The 27,265-nt window shown below is 39.7% G+C and overlaps 1 protein-coding gene across 5 annotated transcripts in view; it reads right to left on the bottom strand.

The window, feature by feature from the left end:
- INPP4B (inositol polyphosphate-4-phosphatase, type II, 105kDa) overlaps window positions 1-27,265 on the bottom strand; it is a 458,439-nt gene that overhangs the window by 75,203 nt on the left and 355,971 nt on the right. For all 5 annotated transcript variants that reach the window (XM_004685297.2, XM_012726889.1, XM_012726886.1 and 2 more), the window contains 2 exons: window positions 21,855-22,058; window positions 4,607-4,763 (listed from right to left, as the gene is read on the bottom strand). In XM_004685297.2, coding sequence (XP_004685354.1) covers window positions 4,607-4,763; window positions 21,855-22,058 — 361 coding nt within the window. The remainder of the gene's footprint in view (window positions 1-4,606; window positions 4,764-21,854; window positions 22,059-27,265) is intronic.

Here is a 27,265-nt window from a genome sequence, read left to right on the forward strand (position 1 = left end):
GTGGTTGTTCTGGGCTGCTCTGAAGCTATTCCTTTGAAAAATGGCTTAAAAAGTGACAAAAAGGCATGATGGTTGCTCTCAGGTAAGATTTTGGCTATAATGTAGACAAGGAAAATAAATGTGCTCTGCTTATTGCAAAGAATTAGATCTTGGCCAGTGAATAAATCAAAGGAAATACATTTAGATCTACATCTGGAGTATGCCAGTCTAGGAAGTACACATTGTTTTCTAGAGTGGAAATGTGTATCGTAGGTATGGCAAAAATTGGCAGAGATACTGTAGGTATGCTTTTTTATATACTTTAGGAAGTTTAATTGCATAATCTTTAAGGAGATATCAAAATCTAAGATTCTAATATACACTGGTTTGACCCTTGGGCCTTCAATTTATTATGGGAATGAAGGCCTGTGCTATTGTAAATACTCATTAGTATGTTTAAATGTACTGAAAAATCAATCAGCGATCTTGATAATTCAGAAAAGGGCAAATATATACATATACAAATACATTCATGTATGTATGTGCAGTCAGATGAACGTAAATGTGTCTGTGTACATACACACACACACATATATGGAAGTTTGCTATTTTATTATTTGTGTGGAGTGCAATAGAGAAAGTCTTAGTACTCTATGTTCACCTGAAAATCTATTTATAGACATATTGTAAAATCCTAGCTCTAAAAGAAACAAAAACCTTCAAAAGGTACAAAAAACCTTCTAAACTAAAGATTTAAAGCATGAGTAAATCAGCATACTTGTGGAAAGAGGAATCTGAAACTTTAAAGTAGAATTATCTGCAAGTTATAGAAAATCAAATACGTAATTATGCATGTATATATGTATACATACATATATAGTGAAAGAAATATAAATTGCAACTAAGATGTAAAAATAAAAAGATGATGGTGAACAAGGAGAAACTATGTAGGCTTGAACAAGGAGAAACTATGTAGGCTTGACCTATGCTATGAGATTTCAAGAAGTATCCTAATATAAAATCCAATCATCAAAACATGAACAGAATGAAAAATTCCAGAAATTGACCAAAATAGAAAGGAGAGAGCATGCATTGTTCAAAGTGAACAGTAAAATATATAAACAATGTGGCTAGAAATGCCCATCAGTATCACATAACACATTATGGTAAATTGCAGGTGACACAGGTCACTCACTGAATCAATTCATTAATTCGTTGTTAAAACAAAAGGATGTAACAATCTCTCCACGTCATGCGTTAAGGGTAAATCTAGAGCTACTCAAGAAGTGAATTTTATTATTCAGAATAATATTTTGAAATAGAGCGTTGTTATATAATGTCAAACTTCACAAACAGCCAGAGATTACAATATATTTTCCATCCAAATTGGTATGAAATCAGGGAAAATATTTAAGACTGGAAAGATGTCAGTTAAAACGGTGCCTGCAGTTGTTGCTGCTGAGAACATCTATTGTCATCAAATTGTTCCTACCCACACAAATGTAGCTTGCTAAATACTATACACACACACACACACACACACACACACACACACACACACACATAAGAAGACAAAGAAGAAGTCAGGTTCTAGGAAAAAATAGTTAAACCTAAGATTGGGGAAGAGAAAATACTTATGCTCCTGGAGGCCTGCGGAACTGGCCGGCATGGAGAGGGGACGATCAGCAGGCAGGATGGGAGCGAAGGCCACGGTGGGACTACAGAAGGTCCCTGTGGCCAGCCAGAAGGAGCCCCCAGGGCCTACCTGAGCCCCAAACAAATAATTACAGAACAAGAGCACAAAATCAGTATTCATGAGTCCACACTGATGTAAACAAATAATAGCTTAAGAAAATATGTGGGAAGGGAGAACTCTGAGAAGGCAATTCCACACCTCGCATCTCATGTAGGGAAACCCCCTGAAGTGCAGTGAGAGACTGAGACATTCAGACGCTTCTATGTAACTTGTAGCATTGTTATTATCATTAAAAACTTAAAATAGTGGCTTCTTTGATGAATAACTTACTCATTTCCAGAGAACTTACATCAGAAAATATGCAGAACTTAATGATATGTATGATACAGGAAGTGTGTGTATTTATAGCATGTACTTCAGTTTGGTTACAGGAGAGAGAGAAAGTATGTGAGTGTGATAGAGAGAACTATGTTCAAAATGGTTATGTCTGACTCAAATAAGAAAATTAAAATCATACGTAATCCTACTTGTTTCTCTTTCCAATTTTTCTAAATCCTATTTTTTTTTTCTGATAAAAATTTAAGGTGTAGGTAAGCTGGGGCACGTGTATCTCTCATGTGCCTGTACCCGAAGCAGGGTTGACGCAGCACAGGCAGATGCCTGCAGTTTGGGCTACTCATGCGCTTTGCAATGGTCCGAAACAGGGCTAGCACTTTCTCTGCTGTATTGCGTTGGGTAATAAAAGTCAGGATAGAAATTAGAACTGCTTTTTCTCTACTATGAAGAAACATCCATAAAACACATTATAATTAATAATGTGCTATTTTGTAATGAAATGAGCAATGTTTTGTAAAAGAATAAAAATAGGTTTCCGAGTAGGCAGGAGTTTCCTCAGACACTTGAAGACACTGGGACACACTTCCACTTGTAACCACATTTCTGCATGGTTCGCACCTTTCCTACGGACCAATATCCCCCCCAAACATGCACTCTGCACAATTGTCTGTGACGCGATTCGGTCTTAAAAATTTGAATTTTGAACTGAGTTGACTGTAATTTAACAATTTTTCAGTCCGAAGTATCTATTTCATTTTTAGACACTTAAGTCGTGTCTTAGCCCCCAAACGTATTTATTGCAAAAAAGAATGGATGAACCACAGATGAATAATGAAGAGAAAGAAACGCAATCAAATGCCTGTGGCACTGAGTTATGACTGGGCTGTGCCAGCTGATCCAGCATGGATCCCACGTTGGTGGCAACTTGTGTGGGTTTTAGGCCATCTCCAAACAAGACCCACAGCAGAATAAAAAGTGATTCCTATAATCCTACAGACAATTTATGTATGAGATATTTTGACTTTTTAAAATGCAATTTTGATTGAAGATAATAATCTTCCAGGAAAATGCAGTGATCCAATGCATCCTTGCAAATAGTTTGGAACTCTGCGCTCTTCCATGAAAAATTTTTGGACCATCTAAGCAAAAAAAAAAAAAAAAAGTAGCATAATCCAGTATCCCTTTCTTATTTTTTTGGTGAAAAATACTAGGTTTTGAAAACTCATCAATGGCCAGAGTAAGTCACTAAAATGAATGCTGCCTCTTCACCTCATTTTCCAGAGCATAGCACGGGGTCTGGCTCAGAATTGATAGCCAATAAATGTTCAATTAAAGAAAATTGAAGCATGCTATTTCTTTATGACATAAGCTATGACAAGCCTTCATTTTGATTCATGTAAAGCTCTGAAGCTGGGCTAGATTCATTAGCTAATAAAACTGGTATTATTTAAAAAGAAAATCCCTATATGTAGTTAGGCTAAGTAGGTGTGAAGGAAAAGGACATCCGTGTAAATTTTGCACCTATGTGCATGGTATAGACTATAGAGGGACAATTTATAATCCAAAAACCTTATAAAGTCATCATTTACAAATATGGCTTAGAAATGGTTCTGCTGTTAATCAAGTGATGAAAGATTTATGTTTCACATAATTAAATTCCTGATGAAAATATGAGTAATGAAAAACCAGGAAAACAAATTGGGAAACATAAATTTAAAACTCTACACGCCCATATTTTCTTAAAGTAAAAGGAAAAGCAGATTTCTTAAGGAGAGGGTGGGGCAACACTGTTTATTCTCTTCCAACATTTTGAGATACTCAGCGAAAAGTCTGTGACAATCCTAACATAAGCTCTCACTACCATAAAGATGTGGTGTCTACATTTTTGTTGTCAAAAATGATTAGTAAGAAATTATAACCACAAGGCCATTTAGAGGGACACAGTTAAGCTAAAATTCTGACTACCATGTTTCTAGCCAGCCTTGTTACAAGGTATCTGAGAGTGTCTACAGTTTCTATCGCTCATGTGTGTCCAGATGTATTTGCTCACATGCACACATGCACACATGCATGCACGAAAATCTACCCTTCCTAATATGTCTTTCGATCAATGCACATATCCCTCCTAGATGAAATGAAACATATGCTTTTTTTTTGAGATAACTCACAAACATTTCCTCAGAAAAAGATACGAAGCATTTTGTCAAGTGCATTGTTTTCAGGAGCCATTATGAGTTAGTGGGTCCTGAAATCCCTCACGGTTGCTCAGAGTTTGAAGCACAGATGCCTGTTTCCTTCCTAATAAACTTTGGAGGAGTGTATAACTAGATAAAGCTGTGTCAAATTCTTTAAAAGTGAACACTTTTCTTTCAAGGATTTTATGCAGTAAAAGAAAAAAAAAAAAAAAGAGCGCAGCAAGCAGTTCTGAAAACACAACGAGATGCAATTTGACAAACAGCCTCCGTCACCCACCAGGGGCGGGGGGAAGCCACTGTCAGTTGTCATCACAGGCCTGTTGCCTCCACTTTTTCTCGCTCACTTTACCATGAATTCCCCATCGTGTTTACTCGGTCAGAGAAAAAGCTGATGGCTTACCCTCTGGATGAGGCGTGACGGCGCCCACCAGGGAAGGCTCCTTTTCTCCATCTTTGCCGCTGCCGCTGTCTTCTCCCTTGCCGTTGCTCTCGATCAGCTTGTCCACCATAGCAATAATGCAGTTCAGGCTCTTCCCCACATTGGCCCACACCCTATCCTGAAAAGAGCATGAGTATCACTATACATTTTTATTGCAAAGGCAAGAGAAGGCCAGACCCAGCGGCCCCATTTCAGAACGGGTAGAGCAGCAATAGTGTGTCGCCAAGACCTCCTCCATTTTGCAGCAACAACAAAAACTCCTCTAAGCTAAAAAAGTAGGAACAAGCATAAGTAAACTCTAGCCACCTTATTACATTCCCTCTTTTGAACTTTTTTTTAAATTAACATATGAACTAACTTTTAAACTCACTGCTAACTGCACTCTCTACTTCCTCCTCATGAGGTCGACTGGCTCCACCTGCATTCAGGGAATCTGGGGAGCGAATTGTGTCCCATCCCTGGTGCAATTCTCTGCGCCCCTCTGGCGTTGCCAGTGGCATCGGAAGCAAGCGTCTGCTGACTGCTGGCAAAGCCCAGCACCTTGACTGCCGTTGCCTGGACAGCAGCACCTCGTTGGAGCTGGGAACGTGATGCCGGCCTGCGCTCACCTTCCTTTGCCACTGAAGCGTCCCGCACCCCTGCCCTTAGGGGAGCCAGTGTGGGGTGTCTGTGCCCCTGAGTCTCTTGATGGTCATCCTGAGTAAATTCCTCATAGAATATACACAGTTCTTGTGACTGAGAGATTGGTTTCCTGGGTACCGACAAGAGACCTGTTTTGGTTGTTTCCAGCAACGCAGTGACTAGCTCTGACGTTTTCCTTCATTTGCCCAGGATAGATACACAAGAAATCTATTTTCTCCTCAGAAAGCAAATCTGACTGTTATAATAAATCCGTTCATTTAGTACCTTATTTTAGTTTTGGCATCAAGTGACACATTCACGTGCAATATTAATCCATCATTGAGCACAAATGATGACATTTTAGACGCAAAGCATCTACTTTCCTCACCAAGTGTTAGGAAGCAAACACCAGCCCATAGCTGTGCAAAATGGCTGCCATTTGCACGAGAAGTTCTGGTTTGTAATTTAATGTAAATAAAAATGTTGACTCTTTTACTTGTTTCAATCATAAGTCAATAACATTAAGTGCATTCACAATGCTGCACAAATATCTCTGCTGTCCATCCACCTCTAGAAATTTCCCTTTACCCCAAGCTTAAACACTGTACCTTCTGTGCCCCAGGCAACGACCATGATTCTTTCTCCATTAATTTGAGTGCAATACGTGCTACAAGTCCTTACTGGTGTGCAGACCCTTGCCTCTCCCCTCAGAAGCACCAGCAAAAGGCAATTGAACCTGAAACCTCACAAGCTCCTCAGGTGCTTCTGCTCACACTAAGGCCGGCAACTTCTGGAAGTTGTCACTCCCCATCTCTGCCGGTTAATTCTCTGTGCTAACCTGGCTGGCTCACAGGGTGGCTCAGCATCATGGCTTCGACATCATCTAGCATGTCTGTGAAGTTAGTGATTGGGTCAGTGGACTTGGGAGAGCCATTTGCCTCCCCAAGGTGGAAGGGCGTATCTCAGCCACTGAAGACCGGGCGGAGCAAAGACTTGGCGGAAGGAAAATGCTGACCTTTCTGACTGATGGATTGGACTGGGATACTGTTCTCCTGCCCCTGGTGCTCCTGGGTTTCTGACTTAAAGTCCTGAATGGGGAACTACAGACACAGGTTCCCTGGAGTCCAGCGCAATGTCACTGCCACCTTCCTGGGTCTCCAGCTGGGAGGTGATGGCACTTCTCGGCCTCTAAAACCATATGAGAATTTTATTTTTTGCAATGAATGTCTTCATTATATATGTATTTATACATATATGTATATTTTAAAGATTTTATTTATGTATGCATAAATAACTGGGGTACAGGTCAGAAGCTTAAAGGCGGTGAGAGGATTCACCAGAGACACAGTGGGGAGCAGAACAGGCAGACTGACGAAGTACACTGCTGAGGGGAGCAGTAGGGGGGTCAGGAGAGGTCTGCCGCGCCATGTGGTTCACTCCGGGGCAGGCGGGGATCGAACTCATGCGGAAAGTGGCTTAAGCTTCTTAGCGCTGTGTTTTAACCTGCTGCACCACCAGGGAGGGCCTGTATACATATTTTAATGTAAATGTCTTCATATATGTAGATATATATCCCACTCGCTCTATTTCTCTGAAGAGTCCTGACTAACACACCATTGCATAAGAACCAAGTAGATTTATGGTGGTTCCTTTGCATCTTGCCAGAAAGCAGTCTCTCCGTAGATGCTTTCAAGAACTCAAGTAGTACTTAGTACAAAGATAATATTCAATTCTAGTACTTCTTTAAGTGGCTTGTATATCTTTCCTCAAATATATTTTTTCTGAAGATAATTTTGCCAGTTTATAAACACATAAACTAATAATGGGTGGGATAAATTGAGCAAGAGAGAACTAAAGTTGAATTTAGATGATTTTATAGTTGTCTTGTAAAAACTAAGCTAGCTGAATAATTTAACTACATTAGAACTAAGCCCTCCCTGGTGGCGCAATGGGTTAAAGGCCAGCACTGCAAGGAGCCACAGCCACTTCAGTGCCAGTTTGATCCCCAGCCCTGGAGGTGACCCACATGGCGCAGCAGACCTCTCCTGACCCGCCCGCTGCTCCCCTCAGTAGTGTACTTCATTGATCTGCCTGTTCTGCTCTGTACTCTCTCTGGTGAATCCTCTCACCATCCACTCCCCTTCATCTCTTGTCTGTACCCCAGTTCTGTATGCATAAATAAATCAATCTTTATTTATGAGCATGTACAGATGCCTGCTGTAGCTGCTGGAGTAATAGCAGCTGGTGGAAAATCATCACATTCAAAGTTAGAAAAGGCAAGTTTGAGGTTCACTTAGGCAAAATGCTACCTAGGAGAACCACTTCATTTCTGGGAATTATAGTTGGTTCATGTAGAATTTTGAATAAAGTCTGCCTGCCTTTTTCACAAGGCTGCAGTGACATAGTGTTATGACATAGCTTTCTAAGAAAGTGTTTGGTAAAATTATTACAATTTGGCAAAATCATATTCTATGCTTCCTGGCTTTCCTAAATGAATCAAGGTTGCTTTTCATTACCCTGTAATCTTAAGTGTGAAGTATGTTATTAATCACAATTAATCACAATAATTTTTCCTGAAAAGACAGGTCTACCCTCCCCCACCCCCAAGAATGAAAAGCACTTCCCCTATAAGGGGTAGTAACACATAATTACACCCATGGATTACATCATCAGAGCTGCAGGCATCTCTGAGCCATAAACGAGAAGAGCTAAAGAAGGTCATTTCTACCTTTCACTAAGAGATACATGGTGAAGGAAAATAAATTGAGGTCTGAAATGACGCATATTAGGATTTGGTGAGGTGTTACCATTCCAGACAACAATAACAACTTAATGGCCCCCATTCCAAATATGCATTAATCAGCACCAACAACTACATCCTTAAAGCTACTTAATGGAAAATGAAACAACTCTGCAGCTAATACTGGGAATTAACTCTGCTATCAAGGGGAAAGGGAGGAGGAGATTATTCTAATTGTCCAAGTTTAGTTCATCAATCAGTTTCAATTCTCTTGCTGTTGCCAATGTTATGTGAAACTGTATATATTTTCTCAAAGATCAAGGAGTATGAGGGACACACAGGATGGGTCACCAACTCTTAACCTTAGCTCTGAACAGCCTTAAACTAAGGTAGAGAAAGAAATAATTATTCATTTAGCCTATTATGATTCTTTTTCACTCGGATATATCCAAGGTGACAAAATTCTACTAGTAAGAAAAATAACTTAGCAACAACTAGAAAGAGCGTTGGTGGCATGAGAAACAGAGTAAAGCATGTTCACTGGCCAGGACCAGCTATAGAGTGAAGGGCCATGTGACAAAAATTTCATATCCTTAAATATGCAGAAGGAACTAGAGCTGGAAGGATGTTTGTGTGGGGAGGGGTGGGGGGTAGGGAAGCTGAGGAGCTTTTGTGCGATATGCAATGCACAATCCCTTTTTGCAGGGGCTGCTGTCCCATGGCACTCACTCTCTTTATCTTCAGGAGAGGACTTCCTGCCTTGCTGGGGAGGGGGATGAGAACCCTGAGCCCTACTGGTCATTGTTCCCTTCTTTTGACACCCCCTCGAATAAATTAAAGTTATTGACTTGCACTTATGAATCTAATACTAAAGTGTGAATTATTTGAGAGCTGTGTTCTCACTGCCTTGCTGAGGAGCTGGAAGAAAGGCCCAGTGCGGGGGAGCAAAGGAAATTGGAGGGGAGGAGGAACCCAGAGATAGATAGCGGGGCTGTTTATACAGAAATGGGCCACACACAGTAGCTCGTTTATCCTTGACAAGTAACCAAATAAGGTCAATGGTGTTGACTCAACTTTTAGAGAAGATGAGATTTCAGGCAAGAGATGTTGCCTGACATATCAAACAAAAATGGTGTAGCTGGACTAAAGATCCCATTTGACTCCAAAGACTTACTTCTTTCTCTATAATTTTCCACAGACTTATGGTACAAAGGAAGATTTCCTCTCCCTGAAATTATCAGATCACTGGAGACGAGCTAGGTGAAAGTCAGAAGGAGACTGGGAAGGAGTAGGTGAAAGTTTGTGTCACCTCGAAGGAGTGAGATCAGGTTTAAGACATCTGGGACTTGAAAATGAACCCCACCCAATGCAAATTTGGACTAGAAGGTGACTACAAAAAGCCATGCTGGTCACGTACACCCTTAAGCCTGCTATTAAGAGTGTCATATAATCAAGGATGGAACAATCACTTCGCTAGAGGGTCAAAGGACATAACTAGGCAACACTAATGGAGTGTCAGTACCAAGGCCAAAAAATCCATTCATGTGACCTGATATAAAATAGTAATGAATTACAGGCAAGAAAGTAAGATGATAAATTCATTCATAGGAGCCAGAAGTGCAAAATAATTGGTTATTTTGGAACTAAGATGCTAAACTGAATAAACAAAATAGTTGAAGGGGAACCTTGAGTATCTGATTTTCTCCTAAACAAGCCATTTTCTATGATATCTCTGAGAAAACAAGCACAGAGGTAAATAACTAGCAAAAAATCATTCTTAATTCTGATAAATTTCAAGTAGCGCAGTTGACACGGGAAATACCTTTTGCTTAGACTGCTGGTGCTCCAGCACCTACCCCACTGTCGCCCCTGTTAGAATCACAGTTTGTTTCACACTTGGCTCATGAAGAGGAAAGGTTGCTCAGAGGGGAGAAATCGGACATGGCAGCATCAGAACATGGCTGCCCGAACATGGGCTTCCAGCCCCTCAGGTCAGGGAAGGGTGAGTAGCACCCGATCCCGGTGAGCCGCTCAGCCATGCGAGAGGGTTAGAAATAAAACAAGCAATAAGCACCTATCAAGCCCGATCACTGGGCTCTCCCCCTGGAAATAGCAGACATTATCCTGCTCTGTCTCCACTAATGAAGGAAGTAATGGAAAATTGGTGGAGAACAGTCTAATCTGTATTACTAAATGGAGCCTAACCGGTATCCCTGAACTTAATGGAGCCTCTGACAATGCAACTTGTCGGGGGTAAAGTGCTTATAAACTTTTTCTTGGCAGTGAGGGCACAAAATCTGTGGGGAACTAGTAGTAATACTTATTCCATTCCACCTCGGGTGATGATCTTGGAGCATATTTATTTCTGGGTTAGGGCTTAGGTTAACATGTGGTCAAGCCCAGTGGCAGTAAATGCATGACCTGAACATAATAGCCAGGGGTCCATCCCACCTGGAAAGCCAGCAGTGAGGCCAGGGCACCCGCTTACTCAGCAGTCACAGAGTTATGTGCTTGGTAACAACAAGGGGAATTTTGATTATTTGGGATCAGCAAAAAAAAAAGGCCCACAATGCTTAGCTGATCAACTTCTAGGTCCAATTTGTTATGAGCAAGAATGTGAAGACTGAAACAGAACTGAGAGAGACATCTAAGTGACCCTGTGACCCCTCTGTCCCCATGCATAATCCCCCTTGGCCACTACCAGTCAAGGAACTTACTCAGAACAATCCAGGGACTTAGAACTAACCAGTGCACCAAACAAGGCCCGTCACATCTTTAAAAAGAAGATTCTCTGATTTCTGACTGATTGAGAACAATTTGCTGGCCTTGTTTCTCAACACCACAAACCTTTACTCTTTCAAAAACTTGAAAACTCTTGAAGTCTAACACTACCCAGACTGGTAGGTAAAAAGAATTACACTTCACATACACCGTGGCTCAGGGAGGCCAGATTCCACAGCACACACCTCGGGTCCACCACAAAGAGCCAGACGCAGTATCCCCCAGACGTACACGGAATCCCCCAACCTCCGCCTCCTATCAACACTCCTGTGTGACGTCTCCTACTCACTCACTGGAGGGCCCCTCACCTCCATTTGCCAATAACCACACTGTTGGCCTCTCTCTGACTCAGTCCCTGGCCACACAGTGCATCCAGGTGACCAGTTAGCTGTTTCTCCACTACTGACCTGTCCATATCGCCCTGGTTTGGCTCTCGCCCACTCCGCACTTGCTACCACACCATAAGGGCCATACTGGGGTGCTCACTTATCCTCAGCAACCAATGCGACCACCCCTTCTATGTAAATAGGCTAAGTTCTGCTGCAAATGTTCACACTCTCAGTCAAGAGCCACCTCTGCAGTCGAGTGGCCTTAAATAAGTCTTCTTTCTCGTTCGCCTATAAAGTGGAAAACCCACCCAGATCAGTCTTCTCACTGTCATAAAAATATCCTGCTAGTTAGCACAACAAATATTTCCTGGACATCAGCTTCATGCCTGCTCAGGGTTGAACATCAAAGATATGAAGGGAGTCTTACAGGAACTAATATTTCAGTCTTGACACACACTGCTTTCTATGCTCACAATGCTTCCTCCTCTTTCCCACCGATCCAAACGTTCCACCATTGAAGTGTTACTGTCTCCAGGAATTGTTCACGCCATCTTCTTTCTGCTTAACTTATCTGTTATCTAATAGGCCATGGGTGCTATGCTGGAAATGGCTTTTATTTGTCCATTCCTTTATTCTCAGGTCCTAGTACTCTTCAGGAAATAGAGACATAAGAGAATGAATAGGAAAAGGAAAGAAGAGATGATGTTTTCATTTTCTCTAACCTTATATAATTTTTCTCTGAGTTTATTTTTCATTATTTTTATGTTTTGTTTTTGAAGTCATCCTGTATTATAACACTACATATTTCAGGGGTATAGTAATGAGAATTGATTTATATATATGTGTGTGTGTACACACACACACACACACACACACACACACATATATTTGTGTGAGTGTGTTTAGTCTTTTTGGAATTTTTTAAAAAAGATTTATTTACTTATGCATACAGAACTGGGGTACAGGCCAGAGGTGCAAGGGCAGTGAGAGGCTTCACCAGAGACAGAGTGGGGAGCAGAACAGGCAGATCAAGGAAGTGCACTGCTGAGGGGAGCAGCTGGCGGTCAGGAGAAGTCTGCCACGCCATATGGGTCACCTCTAGGGTGGGAATCAAACTCATGCTGAAGTGGCTTTAGTTTCTTAGTGCGGTGCTTTAACCCACTGCACCACCAGGGAGGGCCCCTTTCTGGCATTTTTAATGTATTTTCCACAACCATCTCCATTCTGAAAATGTGTCTTAAATCTGTTTTAGGATATTGGCTGGCCATTCATTTAAATTAGATAACATGGGAATTGAGGCAAGATTCATATTTTATACTTAATTTGTCTTCCCCCAGACACCTATAACAATGTTGTCTGCTATAACTACTCAATGAACATTTGTTGATTGACTTACTAACCTGCTTTTCATGAGTAAAAAATCTTCAAATTAAATTCAGAACTAAACTAACACTGAACAGCTGAGTTCACACTAATAAATGTGGCAACATCAGGCTAAAACCTTCATTTTGGTGAAAATAATAAGCATTTGTAGCAAGTGAAAATGTACTGAATAATGACAACTTATAATTTCAAATTGTTAATTTGATGTTATCTACACATCACTGCACCTTCACACAGTTTGTTGAAGTATATGACACAATGGTACTTCATTAAAAATAAAAATCAGTTAATTTCCAAAGATTTCTACATAAGAAATAATGTCTCACTATTCATATTGAATGTATTAAAATTTAACATTTTAATTTGAATGTAGTTATATATTTCTAATGTGTGTATATGCAAGTTTGTATATTCATTATACACAAGCACATCAACATTTCTGACATTGAATTAGGGCATTGTAAGAGTTAGGAAAGTATCCAAGGAAGATTATAGCTTCCAATATAAAACCACAAGAAAATCATCATTACACATTTGTAGAAATAAAACATTCTGTTTAAAGTGATGAATTGAGTTGGAGGATGAACTGCTGATTCAGTAAATCCATCATTCACTCACTTATCTCTACCATAACTCTAAAAAGACACTGAGCTAGTCTATACAAAACACTGTGTGAGGTGTTATAAAACAGGGGACTGAAGGTGAAAATATTAACTGCATGTGCGAAAATGTAGAAGTTGGCAGGATTTCATGAATATGCATGCACATAAAGATCTCATTTGGGGTTTCTTTTCTTTAATAGAACATTTGTGCATTTTAATGGACAGTCATGAACTTTGCTTAATCATCTTATATGGACTTTAATATCAAATAAGTATTCAGAGCACATTTCTCCTGGGTGAAATAGATAGGAGAAGTTCAAGAAAGTTTCATCCATCAAGAAAACACATGACATAACATCCAGATGCTATATCAGAGACAACTGGCCTAATTCTCCTTGTCTGTGTCTGCACTTTCTATTATCAATGGCTTCTTATCACTAGGAAATAATCACATGCAAAAAGAATGAAACAAGACCATTATCTCACACCATACAAACAAATTATCTGAAAATAAACTAAAAACTTGAAATAAGAGAGCTGAAACTATAAAACTCCTAGAAGAAAACATTGCTGGCAAGCTCACTGACATTGGTCTTGGTGATGATTTTTTTAATATGACTTGAAAATCAAAAACAACAAAATAAAAAATAAATGGACCTACATCAAACTGAAAAGGAAAGCAACAGAAACCATCAACAAAATAAAAGGCAACCTACTAAATGGAAGAGAAAACTTGCAAATCGCTTATGTGATCAGGTTTTATACCAACAATATATAAAGAAGTCATACAACTCTACAACAGAAACAAATTCCCTTTAAAATTGATCTGAAAAAAAAAACATTTATTTAAGAGAATACATACAGATAGCTAACAGGTATGAAAAGCTGCTCAGCTGCACTAGTCATCAAGGAACTGCAAATCAAACCCATGAGAACTGGGCAAGGCCCTGGGAAACACCACGAGGTAAGAGAGAACTAACTGGGAGCTCTTGACAGGCAGGGATATAAAAATCCTCAGAAGGATTCATGAATTCTAGAGGGAGGATGAAGTACTATGCAAAGAGAAAAGGTATGTTAACTTTAAATCGTCCATGTTGCAAAATAACAAGGATGACAATTTGAAGGTGAATTTCAAAGTCACTAATTTATTCTGTAAATGAGCATTGACTAGCTTTTATGTGCAGTGCTTTTGCTAGCAGTGAGGTTACAACAGTGACTATTATATTGTCTTGCTTTTTAGGAACTTTAAACTTCATGAACATGTGGAAAACATATGAACAAACTGATGAATATTCAGTGCTCATGAGGCTTTATATCCCTGTAATGCAAAAGCAATTGTTTTATTATACAAAATATTTTGTTGTTGAATGCTTCTCTATCTGTGTATGTGACTGTCTATTTACCTGCCTATCTACCCCCCCATCAATCTATCTACCTATCTATGTAAAAACATAAAATGGAAATAAATGGTCATATTTTAGTGTAAATATTATTCATTTAGGTACTAAGCTATAAGGTACTGCTTTAGAAAAAATAAATCTTAGTTTAGTATCAAGTCATCTGTAATAATTCATTATTCATTCATTTTTAAAATGGGAAAGAAAATGATTTATTTCTGTCTTATTAAGATCAGGCTCATGGTTTCACATAGGATAATTCTAGCCAGTCAGAGAACTGAATAGAATCTCTTTTGAATATCAATTTGCATAGACACCTCTGAGTTATGCACAGCCTGAACTGTTTTCCCTAGAGATTAGGTCTAAAATAGAGACAGACGCTGGCAGAGGAGTAGAGAATACAGATCACTTCAGATTGCCTGTGGAGATATCTGACTAAATATGTTTTGTGCTCAACAGTTAGTAATATTTTGCAACTATCTCTGCACACTGTGACCAATTATGGCAATATAAATAGTTCTGTCAATACTCTTGTCAAGAGCAAGCATTCATAATCACTCTAGACATCATCAGAGAAAGGTGTAGAGCAAAATGATCTGTGAGAAGTTGGTAAATAACAAATCAGAACACGTGGTTCACATAAATCTTACCCCAAAATGCAATCCTTGGGCACATTTCCTGCATTTTTAAAATTCAAATTGGCTTGCAATAATAATAATTATTGCTACTAGTTTTAAAAATGTGTTTTATTTGTGCATACAGCACTGGAGTACAGGCCAGAGGTGCAGGGGTGTTGAGAGAATTCACCAAGGACAGAGTGGGGAGCAGAACAGGCCGACTGACAAAGTACACTGCTGAGGGGAGTAGTGGGCTGTGCCATGTGGGTCAAGTTACCTCCCTGTCTGGGGATCAGACTGCTATTGAAGTGCCAGTGGTGGCTAGCTTTGTAGTGCTGTGCTTTAGCCCCCTGTACCACCAGGGAGGGCTCCATTATTATTTTTTAAATGTTTATTAAGTTTTTATTTATTGCAGTACAGATACACTACCTTTTTTCAGATTACGTGTAGACTTTATTAAAAGAATGTCTGGCACAAGTTTTACTGTGAATGTATGTTATTATTTCCATAATCTATATAATTATTGAAACATTGTTATGGATTAATGTGGATTATCGATTGGGTTTATGTAGCATAAGTGCATTTACCATAATAAGGCAGCACAACTGTTTGCCTAGCTTAAGAATGCAAACTAGAATTCAAAATATGATTGAAATTTATAACACGAAGAAGGGAATTATAACGAAGAGGGGATGCTAAATGTTACTGATGTGAAAATGAACTTTAACTAAAAATGGGCTTGTGATATGGTTAAATCCATAAGGATAATTCTAGTTCTGCACTTTGCTGGAATGATCAGAAAGTAAAAGATCCAAAGTTTATCTTTTTTCTTTTTTAACATGATTAGTTGGATTTAGCTCCAAATCCACCAGTGTAGTAATGCTGAAGTTAAACCACAGTGTTCTAAAGAATTGTATAATTACTGGAAGACACAAAACTGGGTCAACTTAATGCTTTGCTTGGATGACATGCTTTCATATTTTGGACAAACTAATCTTGGAATGCCAGCTGCTGGAAGCATCTGTTGTAAGGATGTAAAGAAATAAGCAATATGTCATCTTTACCAGCTAAAGATGAAGTTTTATTAGTCTATTTTGTTGTACAGATTATCATTTAGTCCCAATATTCCTTTGGGGTTTAATTGTTTATTTAATTTTCAGGAAAATAAACCTTTAAAGAACTCAACCATTTAATAAGCAAAACTCAGCCAATAGCACACTTTCTTTTTGGGTCCTGGTCATTTCAGTTTCAATCTCTTTGAAACTGCATTATTGACTGCATAATTATTATCCAGACTCACATGTCATCAATTCTGACGACACAGTTGAAAAGAGAAAGACCAGTCTCATGCTAATTTGGAATTATTAGGATTTGTCTTTTCTGACCTCTACAAGAAATAGGTCATTACATGCATCACGAGAGTAGAACTCAATAATAATTTATTAACATGTATTCACTTCCTAAATATTTATTATAAGAAGCTAAATATAGCGATTCAAGTTGCATAATTAATAAAATTACAGCCACTATCAGAAATTAAGTAAAACAAACAGACTTTTTTTTTCTCTCAAAGGAACTCTTATCATCTTATCTACAAACCAAAGGCAACCTAAGTGATCAGAGAATATTGTCATATGATATGACAGAGGCTTAATTAAGTTACTTGATAACATTGAATTATTTCAGGAAGTTGGCTAGACTTGTAATCAGTGTTGGAACTTTTCTAATGCCTAATTAACTAAGAAAAGTGGCCCATAGTTATATTTCCAATTCATTTAGTGGCATGTCTCTAAAGGCATTTTCAATTAGCTGCATTTTCTTTGTATTTTCTAAACTTTTTAAAGTAAGATCAAGCTCTTAAAACAATATTAGATTGCTATAACTTCAGTGAAAGATTTTTCTTTTTTTTAATATGGGATTTCCATCTCCTGGTGAAGGACTTTTATTTTTTTCTTTAATAAAAAGTGATGGCTAAGGAAAAATCAGTAAGAATGTTCTACAACAATCAAACTTAGTCACTGCAAACAGAGTAAAATTATACTGGGAGGAAAGTTACAAGTAACTTTAGTAAGTGGGAAAGATTTTCCTTCTAAGTGTGCAGCTGAAATTTCTGCCACTGATCAGGCCACCCTCCCCGCCTACTTCAAGGAAAATATCCAGGGTAACATTAACATCATTACACAAAACACTTCGATACTTTCCAGAAATAGAGAGTTCTAGAGAAAATTCAGAAACCATATGAAAGAGAAGCAGATCTTCATTACATCCTACATTATTTTCCTTTGCAAGAAAACACAAATGATGAGAAAGTAGGAACACACCAATACATCAGATGGTAGCAAGATCAGTAAGCGTTTCCCCAGAGGCAAGAGAACAAAATATTCTGGGGGGTGACCAGGGGTGGGCCGACAGCCGCACAGCACCCTGCAAACTGGGCTGCTCCCTGGAAAGGCCTGGAATTGTTCCTAATTGCTACTAAGCTCCTCCCTGCCATTTTCTTTGGTGCAGATTTGAAATTTTCATCACTCTCATCAGGTCACCCCCCCACCACCACCACCACCACACACAGACACACTCTTGAAGGAAAACATCCAGGTTAACTTTAACATGTTGACTCAAGGTAAATCAATATCCACACAAAACACATTTTAAGATGCTCAGAGGAACTGAATTGAGCATTTTCAGAAAAATGGCAAACAAGTACATGAAATAGTGCCTAGCACCACTAGTCACTAGGGAAACACGCATCAAACCACAAGGAGTAGCACCTTGCACCTGTGAGGATGGCTGTCATCAGAAGGTGGAAACACACAGTGCACTGCTGGGGGGAATGTGAATAGGGCAGCCACTCGGCCCAGAAGATTAAAAATAGAGCTATCACGGAAACCCTGTGAGCATGTACATGAAGCAAAAGAAAGCACTATTTTAAAGAGTCATCTTACCCCCATGCTCATGGGAGCTTTTTTATTTACAACAGTCACAACAGGGAAACATCCTACAACCCTAAGCACCCACTGGCAGATGAACAGACAACAAAATGTGAGCTATCAATCTAACATCTCTCAGTCGGTCGGCCATCGTCGATCGGCCATCTGCATGTCACGTATCTCTCTATGGCTGCATCTAGCTAGCTAGGTATGTAATGAGCAGCGCGAGGCATAAGGCAGCAGCCAATTCTGCCACTGCCAGCAACAGGGATGGACCCGGAGGGCTTCGTGCTCTGGGAAATGAGTCAAAGACAAACAAGTACTGTATGACCTCACTTAAGTGCGGATTCTAAAAACATGTATTTATAGAAACAGAGCAGGTTGGTGGTTCTGGAAGTTGGGAGTCAGGAGTAGGAAAATGGGTGCAAGTGATTACAATTACAACATAAATAGTTCTGGTCATGTCATGTCCAGTCTACTTCTCTGGTGAACAATGGTCAACTGTGTATTTGAAAGCTGTTAACAGAGCAGATCTTAAAAGTTCTCATCACAACAAAACAAAATTGTAACTATATGTTGTGATGGTTAACTTCATGTATTGTGGTAGTCATTTCTCAATCGTTACATATATAAACTCCTAAGTTGTATGCCTTAAATTAAGAGTTCTATTCCAACTAGAATTAGAATGTTCTAAACAAAAAACAAAGAATAGCCATTTTGCCATCTCCCCCACCATTCACAAAAGCCAACGGCATCTCTTTCTGCCTAACCATCTTGGCAAAAGCATAAATACTGTATGATCTCACTTATATGTGAGTTCTAAATATATATATATATAGAGAGAGAGAGAGAGAGAAACAGACGTAACCTAATTGAAACTTAGGCCAGTAGAATTGACTCTCCTTTCTGCTTTTAAACACCTTGCGTAAGCAAGTCATTTTCCTTTCTGCATTTCCAAAAGCTTTTGGAGTAAACATGCTCAATTTTCAGTGTTTTCAAAACAAAACTAGCAAACAAATAATACACACACACAGAAACACCGCAACTACCTTTCGCCATAGGTCAGCTCATGAGTTCCTGTCTAAAAGACCACCTCGTCTCCCTTCTTGAATGGTTAACTCTTATTCAACGTTAACTTCTGGAACCTCACCCTGGCCACCAAGTCCCACGTTTAGTCATGCAAACCCTGTGTTGTGCTGCGGTTGCTGTTTATCTTTCTAGAGACTGAGGAGTTTGAGGTGTCCAAAGCGCTGGGTGGCTCCTCTCTGAGTCACCAGCGTGCAACACAGTGAGCACACAGAACAGAACAGGCATCTACTGGACTCACTGGACAGATGAGGAACCACGAACCTCCTTGACTCAGTGCATACCTCCCCCTCCCGCCTTCTGCTCCAGCATGAGAAGGTTCTGTATTTGAAACTTTGAGCTGAAGTTTATAGGCACCATCTTTCGCTCCACCCTCTGTCACATAACTGGTGACGATTTGTTAACACTCTTTTAGATACCACCCACTAAGACCTGTGGACCTAGTGTTACTTATTTTCCCCTTAGGGCAACTATGATACAGAAAGTCTCAAAAATATTTAAAGTAAAGAGAACAAGGAAGGAAAGAAGATGGACAATTTTCACCAGGAGGAGAAGGATGAGTTGTAGGGAGGATTTGCATCCCACTGTGAGGTGAAAACTGTGGACATAAAAGTTGTCCAGTCCAACACCTTACTTGATTTGATATGATTAATTAACTGTAGGTAGAATTAAATGAAATACAAGTTCTTTCTGAAACTCCCCAAACTCTTTGGAGTTCATAACCTCATTTCACGACAGATCCACTTTCACCCTTTATCTCCAGGGTAGGTAGTATTGGCCCTTAGAATAGGACTGCATGATTTAGGTGTCTTAGGATACATGCAAAAATGATGTGAAAGTACTGCCCTTCCTGGTGGCACAACAGGTTAAAGCGCAGGGCTCTGGCGCTGTCCACAGCCACTGCAGCACGAGTTCAATCCCCGGCCAGGGAGCTGACCCACGAGGCGCAGCAGACCTCTCCTGTCTCCCGCTGCTCCCCTCAGCAGTGCATTTCAGTCCTTCTGCATGTTCTGCTCCCCAGTCTCTGGTGAATCCTCTCACCCCCTACCCTGCACTACCTTACTCTGTACCCCAATTCTTATGTGCATAAATAAATAAATCTCTTTAAAAATGATGTGAAAGTATTACAGTGCTTTTGTCCAGGTCTTTTCAGGTAACAGAGCATTACCACACACATAAATCATTTATCCCAAGAACTAAGCAAAGAGGTACTGTTATTTTCACTTTACAGTGGAGAAAAATGGAACTTCAGAGAGTTTAAGAAGTGTGTGCGCTTTGGAGCTGTGAATAAATTGAAGAAGAAGGTAGAGGCAAATGGAAGAAATATTAGATTTGCTCTTTTGAAAATGCTTCAGTGGGAGAAACACAGTGTTAATCAGCCGCAACAAATACTTATTCAGCATTTACCTCTTGGAGCCCAGCTCTGTCTCCACCGTGATAGAATTTTATCAAAAGAAAAAGAATGCCTCACTTCACAGTTATTCCGACAGCAATTTTTTTGAGACATGGACGTTTTGAGTAATTTATTCCCAGAATATTTTGAAATTTAGGGTGCAGGAAAGTAATTGTTAACTATTTAACATCTAAGGCAGTTTGCACACTACTTTCTTGGTAAAACACATGACATACAGAAGTGTTTCCTTCTGTGTGTGTGTGCGTGTCTACATGTGTGAGTTTCTATGTGGTGTATTTTGGAAGATTCTGGGGGAAAGAAATGTATTGACTCAGGAACAACACTGCTCTATATCACCCAGTATCCTTGCTTCTGTCTGTCTTAAACTGGGGGACCAAGAATCCCAGCCCCTTTTTGACTTATTTTGATCATTTTCTCTTACTAGTTGCTATTTTAATGTTTTTATGTAGCCTTTCTCCTGACAATTTAGAGAAGCTAAAATACCTTCATTTTCATAACAGAGTGATGAACGAGAGTGATTTAAGAGATCTTTTTGTGTCCTGCCACTGAAATGTGAAAATTTTTTAAAATATGGCCAGAACTGAAACTGAGGACTACAGCAGTGAAAATACTTTCTGCACCCATGCCATGATATGTTTTTTTTTTTAAAGATTTATTTATTTATGCACACAGAGCTGGGGTACAGGCCACAGGTGCAGGGGTGGGAGAGGATTCACCAGAGACAGAGTGGGGAGCAAAACAGGCAGATGGAGTGAAATACACTGCTGAGGGGAGCTGCGGGCGAGTCAGAAGAGGTCTGGAGTGCCGTGTGGGTCACCTCCCGGGTGGGGACTGAACTCATGCAGAAGTGGCTTTAGCTTCTTAGTGCTGTGCTGTAACCTGCTGCGCCACCCGGGAGGGCCCGATCTTGTGGATGACTTTTAACTCTGCGTTTTAAGAAACATTTTTATCGGTTTATTTCCTTGGCAACAAATAAGTATTGCTAAAAAGATTTGCAATTTTGGCATCACTGCTTTGATGACATATTTTTGATGTTATATAAATATACGTATATAGACATATAACATATATACACACAGCAAGTAAATTATTGCTTTTTTTATATCACATGTACACACATAGAAAGTAAATTACTGTGTCAAATAGATGTGATTAGGAATAAAACTTCCATTCATAATGCGCCCCTAAGGAAATTTTGTCCCCATCTAGCTACAATCTGCATTATTCTGATGGAAAGCAGGAATGTCTTAGCATTCTTGTTTTATTTCCCAGGACCACACACTGGAAGGCAAGCCGTGCAGAAGGTCCTTACCCACTCTTCCTCATCGTAGTCAGAATGGTGTGGGATGGAGTCCTGTCTTCCCACGGGTGGGGATGCACCCTGGGGACTGCTATCTTCTGCGCCGTCCTTAGGAGAAGGTGGTTTCTTAAGCACTCCTCCTGGTCTCGCAGTGTAAAGTGCTAAAAGTGCGCTCCTGACCAGCTGATCCTTGAAGGCGTGGACAAAAAGCTCTGTCTGGAAAGAAATTGGTGAGGATTAGAAACACCCAGCATGGAGCTATGAAAAGGTCAACTGCAGTTTTGTTGCAACTTGAGCTTGCCGAGGATGGAAAAAGAACAGGCAGAGGAGAGAGAATGATTCATACCGATCAATGGGAAATCGTTGAGTTTGGAGCAGCTGCCAAGGCCTGAGCCCTCCTGTTCTAAAAGTTAATGCTCAGGTTCCACGTGCGCTCCAAACACCATCTGTCTCTCAGTGAGTTCCAAATCCTGTCTTTGGAGATAAATTTCACTGGGGATACTCATCTGAAGAATGTGCACTTGCTCTGCCTTTCAATACAACTTAAAGACATGATCAGACTATGTACAGTCCACATTTTAAATGGATTTAAAGGCTGAAGAGAGAAAGAAATATTTCCCCCCCCAAATGGAGGCAGATGATATTTGTTTTCTTTTATGGAATCATGGCAGATTTTAACAGTAGAGATGACAGGGGCAGTCGGTCCCATGACAACATTTGGCTTTTGTTCCTTATCGTCGCCCTGAAAACCATCTCTTCCACCAAATGGTTGTCGTAATGCTCTGTGTTAAAGAGGTGATCATGAAACTCGCCCTGGTAGATTTTACCAGCTGGTGGTAAATACCTACTGAGTACTGAAGTAATGGCAGCTCCCAACCATTAAGAACTTTACAGCTGTACTTTGCAGTTTTCTGATGAAATGTTTAATAGCTTCGCCCTGTAATCTACTGGGGAGTGCAGTAATTGCTTTTCTGTATTATAGTATACTTGACATGCGCACAGCCTGACAATCTGTTCAGACAACAAGTAGAGAAGCAATTCAAGCGTTGACCCATATTGCTAATCTATTTATATTTTGAAGTCTGTTAGGAGGAGCCCTTTAATTCATGGCATTATTTTGAATAAGAGCTGATCTAACATTACCACTTGACCAGCCACTCTTGGATATAATATAATGCTGACCTCGCCATGGCTGTAACTCAGGATAATCATTTCTGTACTCCACCACACCACTCACAGCACCACACCTCAACTAGTGGTGATGAAATTGTCTTAAATCTCCCTGTTGTGAGCATCAGCAATTCAAGAAAACCAGGTAAACCACATCTAAAAACAAATGTCTGGTAAAACTGTTGGACATGTACATCTGTCTTTGCAACTGATCACTGAATTCTAGGGCTGGAAGGACCCTTGAAATGAGCCTCTTGATTAGCCAGACCCAGAAGCTAAGAAGCAGCCAGTCACCCTAAGACAGACTGAATTGGCAACCCAGTTGAAACAGATCTCATATTTTGTAACAAAGTCAGTAGTGTTTTCATTTATTTCACAGCACCTACGGCCATCATCAGCCCACTGCTTTCTGTCCTTCTTCTTCTTCCCTACCACCAGTTTCCCGAGTGTTTAAGCATGTGTAGTTCTAATAACTGGTCATGTACCAAACTGCTGTGTTATCATCTTCTCTGACAAGCTTTACTGGAAATTGTAAATACTCTTGGACCTACTGTCTTGATCCCTTTTCAATGATGTAAGGAGACAGTGCATTGTGAATTGTAATATGCATTTACTTTTCTGAGCACAATAAGACTAACTTTTCACTTCAGGTATAACACAACTGTGAAGAAGGGATATAATTTCCCTGCTCACAAAACTTTCAGAAAGAATACATCTTTTAACACTATATGTCTATCTGTAAAAAGGGTGTTTGTCCTAGGTTTCTTTACTACAAGAAGAATAAAAAGTAAACCCATCAGACATAGTGACGATGCTTTGAAGAGAAGTTGATGAGAAAGATAAAAAATACACAAAAATAAGATATTAGCAAATACTCGATAATAAATTAGAAAATCAAAATTAAAAAGGTAATTTTTTTGAAAAGGAATGAAAAGAAGTGTTAATTGATGGTCATGATAAAGTGTTAAACTGAGAATGGAAGTTATAAAAATACTGATGAAATAAATTGGCTAGATAGCCCTCAGGCAAGTTAGCATAGTTGTGGCAAAATGTGGAAACATTACTTACATAATATTTAATGTCACAAGGCTATATCCATCAATGTGAATTTCAATATTAAAAATGTGACTTTACTTCCATTCAGCTTAACCAAACTATTTATCTGTTAATAGTTTCAATAAATTCTTTTGATTTATTTTTAGAGCAAGGCAGCTTGTCGCCCTTGAATCCTGCTCATACAGCTCCAGTCTCCATAACACACACATAATTACTGTGTTGCTGAATATCTAGTGAAATCTTCTGTGGTGCTTATAATCAACATAATTTTCTTCCCGCTGCATGCACACACACAGAAATCCCTCTTCATGTATTTAAAACTTACTTGGGCTTATTTTATCAACAAAGGCATGAGAGATCATGCAGTAGGTTCTATAGGTTTGCAATGTAAGGTTTTGGGTGCTTAGCTGATTCTTATACAAAAAAAGAAAGAAACACAATAGTAGCTGATTTTTACTTCATCTTGATACTGAATATCTATACTGCTTCCTTGGAATTTTTGTGGATCAGGAAGGTCCTACATTGAGAATCACATTCTGTTAGAGCATAGTGACTCATTCCATATGTATGGCATATCCAAGACTAAACTGATGGAAGTGGATGGAAGATAAATGAAAGAATACAAATGATTGCTAAATACTGGAAGACCTCTATGTCTTTATTGAAAGGGTTGCTGCATAAAGATGGTCTAGGAACTCAATCTCATTTTACATCAACGAGCCGTGATAACTTTGGACTTGAAGTTTCACTTAGACTTGAAGTTTCTAAGAACCTAGTGACTGAGGGAAGACTTGCCTTGTGTCTACAGTGTTTTCACAGTTTTCATGACACATTCGACAATGTAAGATAGTGGTTAAGCTCACACATTCCGGAGCTCCATTCACAAGATGTGTGATTGTGGGTGCATTATATAGATGTGCCTGTGCCTCAGTTTCCCCTACTGTGTAGAATGGTATTAATATAGCCTCTCTCCATAGGATTAGGAAGATTCAATGCTAAAGTTAATAGCACTCACTTCATGGAATTGTGAACATTTAAGACTTTATATGCACACAGTTTTGAAGCCTCCAGTAAATGCTAATACTGCTGCCATCGTTACTACCATAACCGTCACCATTAAGAACCTTGAATCTCTCGGGATTAACAAGACTGTGTCTTGTTTCTTTTTGTGCCTTTAGTGTCAGGAATGGTGGCTAGCAAGTAGTGTGGATTCAGTAGTTATTTTTACTTTTCATAAAATGTATGTATTATTTCTCTTTCCACCAATATCAGAGGAATGACATTTCCTCGGAACGTTAGTCCTGTGGCTTGGTTTTGGTAGCTGTAGAGAAGATGTAAATCGCCTGTAGATCTACAAATACTGCCTCTACTGAGACTCTGAATATGCCCTATTAGCAAGTTGCTTCTTGGCTGCCCTGGCTTTCCCCTGGGCTCTGGGTGTATACTGAAATGCTATTGTGTCCATTACATGATCTCCAGATATGATGTCACTGCCTCCTTGAGCAGTACCCAGGGCTGTCCTCAGTCTCCTAAGCACACCTAGTCCACTCCAGCCCACTCCACTCTGTCCTGCCACGCAAGGCCGTAAGCCTTTAGCGTTCTCTGAGAAACATGCACATAGACAACTCCTACTTTATACTGAAAGTGCTGTAGAGATGAGTTCTATGAAATCTACTCTTATTTTCTCAGCAGACCAGTTCAGAATCAAAGAAACAGGAATACATCAACAAAAAGAACTTTTATTTTCTTCTTATTTTTAGTTAATTTATGTGTTTATATTCTTGTTCATTTTAAAAGAATGTTTTCCCACTCACCTTTGCCCTCCTGTCATCAAGAACTTTTATTTTCTAATCCCCAGTGGGCAAGAGCTTAAAAATAAAATATTTTAGGCCCTCCCTGGTGGTGTAGCGGGTTAAAGCACAGCACAAAGAAGCTTAAGCCGATTCTGCATGAGTTCGATCCCCACCTGCCCCAAGGAGATCCACATGGTGCGGCAGACCTCTCCCAACCCGCCCACTGCTCCCCTCAGCAGTATACTTCATTGATCTGCCTGTTCTGCTCCCCACTCTGTCTCTGGTGAATCCTCTCACCCTCCGCATCTCTGGCCTGTACCCCAGTTCTGTATGAATAAATAAATCTTAAAAAAATAATAAAATAAAATATTTTAAGCTTTAATCTTACTAATATCAAATTATATGAAGATTTAAGATGCCATTAAAACTATCTCTTCCATGCTAAATTCATGAATCAAACTCTATTCTACATCCTGAACTTCTGTATTCATAGAAAATTAAAAGTTCTGTTAACTTAGATAATATTTTGAAATTTCAGGCAGGAAGGCCCTCCCTGGTGGTGCAGCAGGTTAAAGCACAGCACTGGAAAGCTGAAGTCACTTCAGCATGAGTTCAATTCCAGCCCCAGAGGTGACCCACATGGCGCAGCAGACCTCTCCTGACCCGTCCACTGCTCTCCTCAGCAGTGTTCTTCATCAATCTGCCTGTTCTGCTTCCCACTCTGTCTCTGGTGAATCTTCTCGCCACCCCTGCACCTCTGGCCTGTACCCCAGTTCTGGATGCATAAATAAATAAATCTTAAAAAAAAATTCAGGCAGGAATTCTTGAAAGACTAGATGGTTTGCAAACTTAAATTTAAAAAATATCCTCCTGATGTCAAGGAATGACAGACTTGCTAGAAGATGAAGTTTGTCTACTTAGTAGACAAACATAGGGAAAAAGTAAGAGTGATTTTGGATGAAAGGAGGAGAGAAGACACCTTATGCCCCCAAAATCATGGCAGCAAGTTGTAACTGACGCATGAATGACAAACCCCTGCCCAACGCCCAGGAAGAATATAAATACTGCTTGGCAGTCACTGCTGTGATGTGTTGCTTGATAAAATTTTCTGCTTAGGTGAGTCCAGAAATACCTCATCTCATCTATAATTCCAAAATACAAATGGGTCAAAATGAAATCGTTATGTTTGCTACATGCAATTATTTGTATTGTTTCCTCTTCTCTCCCAGTCACGATGCAAGGTGACTACTGGAATATTTAAGGATTGGTGAGGGGTTTTCTAACAAGAGTTTTTAAAATTTTCAAAAGGTAAATGCTAAAACACATCTATCAAATGGAGGACAACAGAAAGAGATCCTACACACGGTCGGTGAGGCCTGACTTTGAAACCTGACTTTGTCAGAA

This window comes from Condylura cristata, unplaced genomic scaffold, assembly GCF_000260355.1.
Source record: "Condylura cristata isolate star-nosed mole 26May11 unplaced genomic scaffold, ConCri1.0 scaffold00018, whole genome shotgun sequence".
Classification (NCBI taxonomy): domain Eukaryota; kingdom Metazoa; phylum Chordata; class Mammalia; order Eulipotyphla; family Talpidae; genus Condylura; species Condylura cristata.